This window comes from Tribolium castaneum, chromosome 9 (genome assembly GCF_031307605.1).
Source record: "Tribolium castaneum strain GA2 chromosome 9, icTriCast1.1, whole genome shotgun sequence".
NCBI classification, from domain to species: domain Eukaryota; kingdom Metazoa; phylum Arthropoda; class Insecta; order Coleoptera; family Tenebrionidae; genus Tribolium; species Tribolium castaneum.
In genome coordinates this window covers 10944718-10955821 of record NC_087402.1, presented here as the reverse complement: position 1 = coordinate 10955821, position 11104 = coordinate 10944718, and the positions used below count along the sequence as shown (strand labels likewise).

Below are 11104 nucleotides of genomic sequence, written 5' to 3'. Positions count from 1 at the left end.
ATTTTTGAAATTTGTAATTATAGTAGGCCATGATCTGAAGCTAATTTAATTTTAATAAAAAAATTTTGATTAAGGATGCAATGAAAGATTTTAAAACTAACATTTTAACTTTCATCCCTTAGTCGCTAACCACCCTTTAAAATTTCTAATAGCACCCCCAACATTTTAAAAGATTTTATATTGGTTTTGAATTCAAAAACAAATCGAAAAAATGACTGCTTTTACGGTTAAACTCTCTTATGTACACTGAGGTACAACTATTTTTTTTAATAAATAAATTAAAGAAAAAAGAACCTAAAAATGAAGCAATGAAGCTTTCCACTGATGTGAAGAGTAAAATGTGAAAAAAAAGTTTTTTATCAGTTATCACTGAATTTCAGACACATGAACAAGGGCAGAACATTTTCAAAATACTCATAAACAGTAATAAATTAATAAAGGTGTGTAATTGCACTCAGATTTCAGGAAGGAGTAATTTTTTATAAATTTGAAACTGAAACTTTCTTAATACGTCCTTGATTCAAGATTCCATGTTGCCAGGATTTTTTTTGTCATTATGCATATTTACTATTATTGTATACGTAAATAATTCATAATACATTGGAGTCCCGTTAGAAGGAACTCAGAAATGCATCAAAATCAGTTCGTTATTAAACTTACTTTATACAGGTAATTTTTAAAAGACCGACAAAATTTTATCACAGTTTTCCAAGGAAAGATAGAGAAGATCTGTACTATTTATACGTTTTTATTTTTTATTTTTATTTCGAAAACAGTTACTGAGAGAATTTTATTACTATTCGTTCCAGCATGTAAGCATTTGATACTAACGTGAGTTAAATTTTGTCAGTCTATTTAAGAATCACGCTGTATATGAAATAAAACGAATTAAATAAGTCCATATCTATTATAAAAAACGAATATTTTGCAGAACAACAATATGTATACTGTGTGTATTTACAGTTGTGCAAATATTGTGATGGGTGGTCAAATGAAGTTAAAATAACTTAACTTGCATTATCCGAATATGAGATATAATGAGAGTGTTGATCGGCGAATAAATTTGGCACTAATAAAAATTTTAATCAAATCTGATTTTGAGCTTACTTAAAATTACCAAAAACAACCACAGAAAAAGTCTTCACACAAAAAAATTAACAATTTTGCATCAATTTTTTTGGCAAAGATAGCACGGAATTTCATTTTCTCAAATCACCGTCTATTTGTCTTTGTTAATATTTAAAAAAGTACTTAAAAGACGTAAACCTAAATAATATTGCGTTTTTGACGAATTTTTAAGCTGAAATGGAGGTTACACCCTCCATATTTTAAAAAGTAGTAAATGTTCGAATAAAGCAAGTCTATCTCGGCTTTTTTGAGATTTACTACCATAAAATATATATTTACTCAACTATCAAATTCACACCGTAATTATATTTAAAAACACGTTTTCACTGGTTAAATTGATTTTAATTAGAATTCAATAATATGTTCATTATTTAACATTTCTCTTGCTGCTTTGTCAATATTATCAATCCTTCGGTGAAGAATTCGTTATAAACGGAAAATTGCATCATATTTTACGTCAAATTTAGTTCGTTATATCCGGAAGTAGCGAGTTCGCTATAACCGGACACCATTGTAATATTTTGTTTCAACCGTACCGTAATAAATATTTTACTTTTATAATATTCATGCCGGAAAATACCATTTTACCGGACTAGTCCGGCAAAAACAATACAATGAACTTAGAAGTTTAGGGAATTATTTATTATAAATAGTACAATGTACAGACATGCTACATGAAGAATGAGGTATTACAACTGCAGTCGTGTTTTTAACATTGTTAATTACGTTAGACACTCCTTCGAGATGAATAAATCCTCATCGCGGTTGCAAAAAAATGTACGCATCACGTACGGAAAGTAATCTTCTTCTAGCAGTAGTAAGCTACCAGGACTGGTTTTCGACTCGTCCTGGTATTTGCTTACTCGTCACATTTCATGTGCTTTTTTTGATTTTGTTGTACACTTATAGTTCGTTGTAGGTATTTTTCAAAAGGCTTAGCATCGGTTCTAATAATTTTTATTTTTTAATATTTGCCCTGATCTCAATAATTTCTTTCTTGCATACATGAACTGATAGAATTGTGAAATTCTATTTCTTCGAGGTTAAAAATTTCAGTAATTTTTAAGATAAAGCAAAATAACTCACTAAAATTATGTCCAAATAGGGACAAATACAAAAATAATTTGATATTTTTTTGTCATAATACAAGTTATGGAACAGATATCTGGTCATTATTGGCCCGATAAGTTATCGAACAGATATGGATTACATAAACTCCCAATAAAGTTTCAGAACCACTTTTTGGTAGTTTATTGAAACCATAACTTTATTGGACAGATATCTATCGGGTATAAGACACGATTATTACTGTACAGTTTTATTAATAAAACATAAATAAATGTACAAAAATGTAAATACAGGTCACTGTTAATACGTTACAATCACATGAACATGGTATAAACCTAAATAAATCAAGCTTTGATAGGGTCTAACTTAATTATATCCCTAATCTCATCCAGTCGTATCCTCGACAGCCTATTCTTCTTACTCCTTTTCTGATGCGCGTGATAATTGTAATGACCCTCGTTATTATCCTGAACTGGGGGCGTCAGATCTTGCTGATAATCACCTTGGTCAACTTGTTGGTACCCAGCATCGGGAGACGTTGGGTAATAGTAATTTTGTCCTTGATTCGAGCCCTGATCATAGTAATAATCCTGGCTAGAGTCACCACCAGGACTCGTATACGCATAATGCATTTCTGGCGTTTCCACTTGAACCGCACTGTAAGCATGTTCCGGGACTGCAATGGTTTCGGGTTGATTTTTATGGAAAATAACCCTCGTGTGGGTGTCTTTGGGGTAATTTTCGTGCGTTAGCAACCCATCGTTGTATTGTTGTTGGTGGTGATATTGGGGTTGTTGTTCCACTAGCGAACTTTGCACATACTTGGCAAGCAAAGCTTGGACATCTATTGAGTTAACTACAGGGGCCATGGGGTGAGTTTGGGGCAAATTGGGGTGAAGTACGGCCGAAGGGTCGGTCAGTTGACTCGGGAAAACGCGCAGGATTATGACAGGTACTTGGGGTTCGTGTCCTTGGTGAGGTAGATACGAGGATAGTCCTCCAACTTGTCCCTGATTATTGACGCTCGAGTATAAAGTCGTGCCCGGTTGGACGTTGTAGGAAATTGATTTTTGTACGTCATAGTTGTGTGATTGGATGCCTTGTTTGAAGACAGTCGGGGGGCCTCGGTATGGGGGTATGTCATGCTGGGAGTACTTGTAAACTTGGAATTTGGGTGGCGCTTGGTAGCCGTAGCCTAAGGACGAGTCGATCGTCCTCTTGGAATTTTTCGAAGTCTTGTTCTCGTTGGGATCGACGATTTCGATCGCAATAATTGCCGGAGGAGATTTCGGTTTCGTAATGAGTTTTTTCGACTCGTCCTTGAATTTTTTCGGCGATTTGGATGTCGCCGACGTGATGTAGATCAAGAGTATCTGGAAAATTACTCATTTTAGAAAGTGAAAATAATTCCGGATTCCCTATTTATCTAATCACGTTACTGGCTGATGTAATCCAGTGCCATCTGCCGGACTTTCACTGGTGGTACTTTCTATGGTACGACGTTATGATTATGATGGGACAAGTTCGTGGTCTGTCAATGACAATCAAGACTGTCTTCTGGTACATGGTACTTTCAAAAAAATCAATAAAACGTTATATAACCAATTTGAATATGGATTTCGACCATAAATCAGTGATATATCGGACGTGTTTTTTATCCCGGAGAAAGTATAATGGAAGTATTAAGTTAATATCGAAAGTGGTCATTTGAAAACCACACAGGGAGAAAAACACGTGTGAAATACATCCAAGGTGATTACAATTTATTAAATTCGTATACGTGAAAGTCGGTGCTTCAACTTTGCCTTATTTATCATTTAAATTTTATTCAAGTGTAGGTACTACTCCAAGTTCCGTTTAATTTGAATATCTAATCCCAAAAAAAGAAAACACACATTTCATTACACCACTCTATCATTTTTTATCAAGCGCAAACATGTTCTCAGTTTTCTCATGAAATAAAATCGGATAAGTGTGAAGAAATTGCGTGTTGGTTTAGATAATTTCAAGGATGGTTGCGAGTTAATCTACGATCTTTTACCCAGTGAAGAAATTTTTATATAAAAAATTTATGAGAGTACCTAACCCAAATGAGTGAGCGGTTCTTCGGAAAAAATTACTACCAATATTAAACCTTGATATATTTAGCCTAATTTAATCAACACATTGTAGGCGATTAGCTTGATGTTGAAACAGCGAACCTTGAATTGGGAACCACGAACCAATTTCAGCAATTAATTAATCTCTTCATATCCGCAAATCAAGTGAAATTGTGAGAAAAAGTGGCTTGACCTTCCTCAAATCCATTCTTTCAGGATAATAGTGATCGGCCGAGCTAATTATTGCCGATTTGTACTTTCACTAAAAATAATAACAGTCCGCAAAGAACGCATTGTTTTTTACATAATAGGAGCGTCGTAATTAAGTAATTTCTGCTCTGTCTAGCAGTTAGTTATTTTTCTTTTTTACGACTTGTTGGTATTCTATGTCAATGTTACGTTACGTTATGGTCCGGAGGTGCTTTTGCATAACATTTCAAGATGTTTCAAGTGAAGAATTTACCGATAAGTGCGGAAAAGTGGGTCAAATGTTTTACTATCACTAAGTACAAAAAGTTATGATAGTAATTAAAAGAGCGTCATACGACGTCTCAGTTTTCCTTTTCTATGTAGATTTTGTTCACATTGCTTTCTAATGAACGTTCACTTATTTTTATCAATTGCATAAACCCCGTTTGACGGGGAAAAATTAATATCAATAAATTTGGAACGTTTTTTAACGCTGCTCCAAAAATTATGCTAAAATATGCGAAACATTTGTTGGGATTGTATTAATTTAAATAACTAATTTATCATTTTGCAACAAAAGTTTGGTATTTACAATTTGATACATGTGCTAGAATTTACGGAAACTAATCAGTTTTGAAATTTTTCGCCGCCACTAACTTGGAAATTTATCACTCAATTAAATAATAATTATGCCAATTTAGCGAATAGATAATCCCAGTCATTTCTTAATTGGTTAAAAGTGTTTCCAAAGAATTGCCATGTTGACATAAATAAACAGTAAAATATTGTAGGAAATCATTTTTTAATGGGGTTCAATAATTTTATTGTCTGTCTTTTCACGTGACTTTACATTGTTTTTTAATTAATGGGTTTGGGAAAATTGGCAGTGCAAGACAAGCTTTTTAGTTAATTAACTTTTTATGTCTCTATTATTAATTAAAATCGCCGAGGATGTAATTAATTGGATAAACGGAAACATAAAATTAATAGGGATTATCTTAATGTGGAAAAAATGCCACTTACTACTGAAATAAACCTCATTATCACTCCACTAAACCCACTACCAACCGATTCCTTTTATAGACTAGCGTGCAATCTCCGGATTCTTAGGTTTTATACTCACTTTACACAAGACACCATCCCTTCCTTCCGGTCTGTTGCATCCGCAAATGCAATTCTTTATCTCAAATTGGCATAAAAGTTTATTTGGAAATAAAAATAATCTCGCTTTCTGATCATTTACATAATAAATGTGTTTTGTTGTATAATTGAATTAGAACAGGGGACCAGTTTATTTTTGAAAATTGAGATGGAACGGCAAGTGCTGTAATAAATTAATTGTGAAAGCCTTATTGCAAATTAATGCACTCGGAGAGTTGGTCAGTGACATATTAGAAATCAGCGAAATTCCCAAAATTTCTCTGTTGTCACAAGACACTAATTAAAAGTTATTGAAAAAAAAATTCTATAACAAATTGTGCAGATGTTCGTGATTTTTGAATTATGAAGGCTAAGGTTAAACTTTCACTGATCGATCGTGCTTGCTCTGTTATTGTTTTAATTTGTCCAAAAAGAAAGGTTTGAAAATCGCTCACGATTGCATCAATTAGCTTAAGGCGATAAGTGTGCGATGGTTACAAGAGTATAGTTCTAGTGAAAGCTGCATTTTTGCCAAACAAAACCAATGTCCAGTTTGTTTCATCTCTGTGTATGTACGTGAGCTGAATTCTATGTCACGGTTGTTGTAGACGGAAACGTTCAGTGGTTTCCGGACTGTTTTACTTCTGTCTGCAAAAATAATGCTTTCCATTCAAAATCCCGCATTTGCCAACTGTTATTCCGTTTTTTTGTAGAAGATTAATGGAAATTTGATATTCCGGGTGGTCGATGAAAAGTTTACAAGGTGATAATTTAAAACTTGTATTCTTTGAATTTAAATTTTGTGTTGTTTTAAGTATCGGATTTCAGATTTTTATTTATTTTTCATGTTTCGCAACACATTTACCAAATTTGTTCTTACGGGGTTATAAATTTAATTGTTACTTGTAATTATCTTTAAGTAGATTAGATTTACTCTCTGTTCAATATAGATAGTGATTCACACCTCATACATTATTAACCATTTCAAGATGAAGTTCTTTGGAGTTGTATTTTTTTTCTTACTAGTTGTCGCAGCGAGTTTTGCAATGTTATATTTATTTATTGTAATGATATTTTAAACAATTTAAAGTACGAATAAACAATGCACTAAAAAATTATAATAAATGCTCAAAGTTTTGGTGGCATACACCGCTTCTAATGTTTCTGGAGTGATCGTAGCACTAGCGGCATGAATTCGGTTCACTCCTCACGAGTTCTTTAAAATTGCCTCTTCTGCAGCAACGATTTTCGTGCCAAGTTCGCTTGGTAAAAGATCCAAATGACCAGTTGATCGCATTCTTTGGTTTAGTCGATGAAAATAGTTTTCGTCTGGATGCCTCCGTACGGCATACTGACGAGCGGCTTGGCTTCACTTGCATTTCCAGCGTATTCACCAAACAGCAAACACAAGTCAGAATATTCATAGTAGGAAAACATTTTAATCCTTCACTTTTTGAAACTGAAAAATTACCGCTTACAGACGAAATAAAAATTTTAATGACATTATAAGCAATCCCCGTAACCATGGTTTCATTTGAACAATGGTTTGTGCCAAGTGTTGCCAGATTTATTATCATTGTTGACTCAAAAATTTTGTTAACATTTATAAAAGAATCTGGAAAGGTTTCTTCAGTTTTTATGTTACTAAGTCCTTTTATGCAATGCCATTTATACCACAAATGAATTTGTATTCGAAATAGTAGTGCAAACACTTTTATTTTTGGCAAAGAATTTTTAATCTTTATTTTATCATATCTTCGTCAATAAAAGTCTTAGATTTTTTTTAACATTTTTCTCGTTATCTAGGGTATCGACCGATGATGTAGTGTTACGGCGGTGCACAACTTTCCGAACACTGTATATACTACTGCTAATATGCAAACTTGGCTAAATTGTAAACTAGCCAAACCGTTGGCTAATTTACTAGAAAACGCGGTTTTAACTAAAACAATAGCTAGTTCACAAAGTAACCATCAATCTTAGCTAATTTACTTTGTAGGATAAAATAGCCGGATAGTTTGTGAACTTTCCAACGCAGTTTGGCTAAACCAAACTTTCTCGCAATACAAAATAACCATTGCTCTAGCTAGTTTACAAACCAACCAACTCGCTGGTTAATTTAGCAAATAAAGTAGGGTTATAAGATATTTTTATTTTTGATTAGCAGTTTGGGTCAATGGTCAGATTTATAAACTAACTGAAACATTGAATGTTTTAGCTATAGTTTATCAGGGGCGGGTCCAGAAATTAATTTTAGGGGGGAGGGGGCTTCCAAACATTTTTTAGAGTGGCGAAGCTATTGAATAAAACTTTTTACCGTTGTTTAAATAAATTTGTACAAAATTTAAGCCCAAAAAACCGTTTTATTTAAAAAAAGTTAAAATGCAAATTTATGTAAATAAATACATAAATACAACAGGCGATGTTAGTTTAAACGCAGTTGTTTAAGTAAGTTTTTAAGTAATACAAATTTCTGTACGTAAAAAAAAATTCTCAGCAACCTATTTGCTTTAATTTTTAGGAATCAATATTTTTTATTAAAAGTGATAATAATTATTTTCAGTACAAGGAAAAGTATTTGGTGTTTTTTGGACTACACTCAAAAAAGACAATTTTCTGGCAACATTTTGATTTTAATTTAATCTGCTACAGGCCGCCATTTATTTTTAAGGAACGGGTTGAAGAAAATTAAATTAAAATCGAAACATTGCTAGAAAATGGTAATTTTTTTAGTGATAGCTCAAAAAACATCAAATCCCTACTTTTCCTTAAACTTTCTGAAACTAAACAAAATGGACAAAAACACATTAGAAATAAACAATTTTTTTAAATAATTTATTAATAAATGTCTTAATAAAGACTTCTTATGTGATTATTTAAAAAACATTTGTTTATTTAGCTTTTATATTATATATTAAAAAATTAAAATTAATGTTTGGGGCCATGGCCCCCGGGGCCCTCTCCCTGGATACGCCCTTGTAGTTTATTAACCAATCAATGAACTTTCTTGCCAATTGGACTTTATTAGACAAAGATTCAAATGCGAATATTGATTTTAATTTTCTTGTCATTGATCAATTTAAAATAATTAAATGAAAAATATACTGTTTTTTGTAATAATGCATTAGATTATATTGTTTCAAAACTATAGAAATGCCAATGTCGCATTTTACCAAATTAATTTTTTAAATAAGGTTGATAAAAATATAAAATAGTTATTAATAATTAGATCTCTCATTGAAACTATAAATTACATTAGCTATTAACTTTTTGAATAAATAATAACTTACAAATAACGTTTAGAGAAAATGCGACGTTGGCATTTCTATGGTAATCATTGAATGTTTTAGCTAGTTTATTAACCAACCATGAACTTTCTTGCTACTTGGATTTAAATGCAAATATTGATTTTTATTTTTTGTTATTGACAAATTCAAAATAATTAAATAAAAAACAGACTGTTTTTTTTAATAATAACACTAATGATTTTATTAGCTGTTTCAAAACTATAGAAATGCCAACGTCGCATTTTGCTCAATTATTTTTTTAATAAGGTTGATAAAAATGTAAAATAGTAATGATTAGATCTCTTAACTTTTTGGATAAATAATTTGGAACATGTAACAAGTAACTTTTAGAGAAAAGGCGACGTTGGCATTTGTATGGTTTTGAAAACCTAATAAAATATAAAAAAATGAAAAACTAGAATTTTATATGAGATTGAAAGTTTTCCAATAGCATTCTCAAAAGTTATTTCTATCTTTATATATCGCTTAGCGATAACAAAATATTTTTTGCATAAAACAATTTGATTTCGGGAAAATAAACGTTGTTTGGTTATTTCGTCTCACGAGAAGGTTTGATTTTCATATTAGCCAAACTGCCTTGGCTAGTTTACAAACTATCTAGCTATATTGTATTTTAAGTAAATTAGCCAAGATTCTTAACTTAAACTATGTAGTTGCTATTTTAATTGAAACTGTATTTTCTAGTAAAATAGCCAATGGTTTGGCTATACAAACTAGCTAGTTTAGCCGTAACATATGATTTACTCACTTGTGAGCAGAACTGACAGCTTTCTCGCTCTTGTGGGAGAAATTTGATTTCTCTCACCGAAAACAATGGTATAATGTACCTAAAAAACTGCACCTATAAGATAAATATTGTATTTATCAGGCGGATATTTACTTGAATTTCTTGGATTTTTTTTACAATTCACCTGTAAGATGAAACGTCGTATATCACACGTGATCGAATTGCCATTATAAGGCTCGTGAGAAAAAATTCTCACTCGTATATATTGATGCATTTCTATCATTTATAATATAATATATTATATAAACCTACTTTATTTGCTAAATTAACTAGCAAGTTGGTTAGTTTGTAAACTAGCAAAAGTATTGGTTATTTTGTGTTACGAGAAAGTTTAGTTTTCATATTAGCCAAACTGCGTTGGCTAGTTTACAAACTATCCGGCTATTTTGTTCTACAAGTAAACTAGCTAAGATTTTTGGTTTCTTTATAACCTAGCTACTGTTTTAGTTGAAACCGCGTTTTCTAGTAAATTAGCCAACGGTTTGGCTACTTTACAAACTAGCCAAGTTTACACATTAGCCGTAATATATACACTTAAAATGCGTGTATCCTTCTTTCACTGGGAGTGCTTGAAAGAAAAGTAACTACTCAATTGAGTATTCAATCGAAAAAAAAAAGAAAAATCTGAAAATAAAACTTTATGAAGAGTACTAAATTAAACTACGATTATTATTTCACACGCCTCGCTTTAATTGCTTGTAATTGAATTTTAGCAGGTGAAGTTTTAATTTAATTTTTACGATATTCTTTTCACGCGATTTGAACGTTAAGTTTCATAAAACCTTTGTGAATTGAACACGATTAATTTTTTAAGAACACTAGTTTCATGTTGTTGTTTCTAAATCGTCGTGAACTGCCATTTATATTAAAAAATCAGTAATCAAATGTCTAATAATAAGAACAATCGAATTTTAAAAACCATAGAAAAATTCATATTACCTACAAAATGTAAACCGCATAAAATTTGAAATAATAATAAAATTTTAATATCGTTTGGGAGGAAGACAAGAAAATATTAATATCAGTCACAAATTTAAGTACATACCAAATTACACAAAATTGCATAGAGATGGTTCAATTAAAATAAAAATAGCATAAAATTTTAAATAAAATACTTGACACGTATCTTTTCGATATAATTTTTCCAATATTGGTTACAAAATTGATAACTAGGACTAAGTCCAAGACTGAATCTTAAAAACACCGCACAAAAATTAGTGAAAACAATGTTTTAAATAGCATGAAATTTTGAATAATTAAATATTTGATAACAATTTAATAAGCAACTGTTTTCGTAAGTGTAGTAACTTTGAAATTTTGATTTGTTGTGGTGACTTAAACTTTGTTAAAACTAAAAGTCTTTGTTAAAAACAATATCAAACGTA

General features: G+C 31.4%; 1 protein-coding gene across 1 annotated transcript; it reads right to left on the bottom strand.

Annotated features, from left to right (window-relative positions):
• Positions 1-2430: 2430 nt before the first annotated feature.
• On the bottom strand, positions 2431-5603 carry LOC662370 (uncharacterized protein). Its single transcript, XM_008194628.3, has 2 exons — positions 5508-5603; positions 2431-3569 (listed from the first exon to the last, which is right to left on the bottom strand). Exons 1-2 carry the CDS (start codon positions 5523-5525, stop codon positions 2541-2543), a joined length of 1047 nt encoding a protein of 348 aa, XP_008192850.2. The 5' UTR covers positions 5526-5603; the 3' UTR covers positions 2431-2540.
• Positions 5604-11104: the final 5501 nt, after the last annotated feature.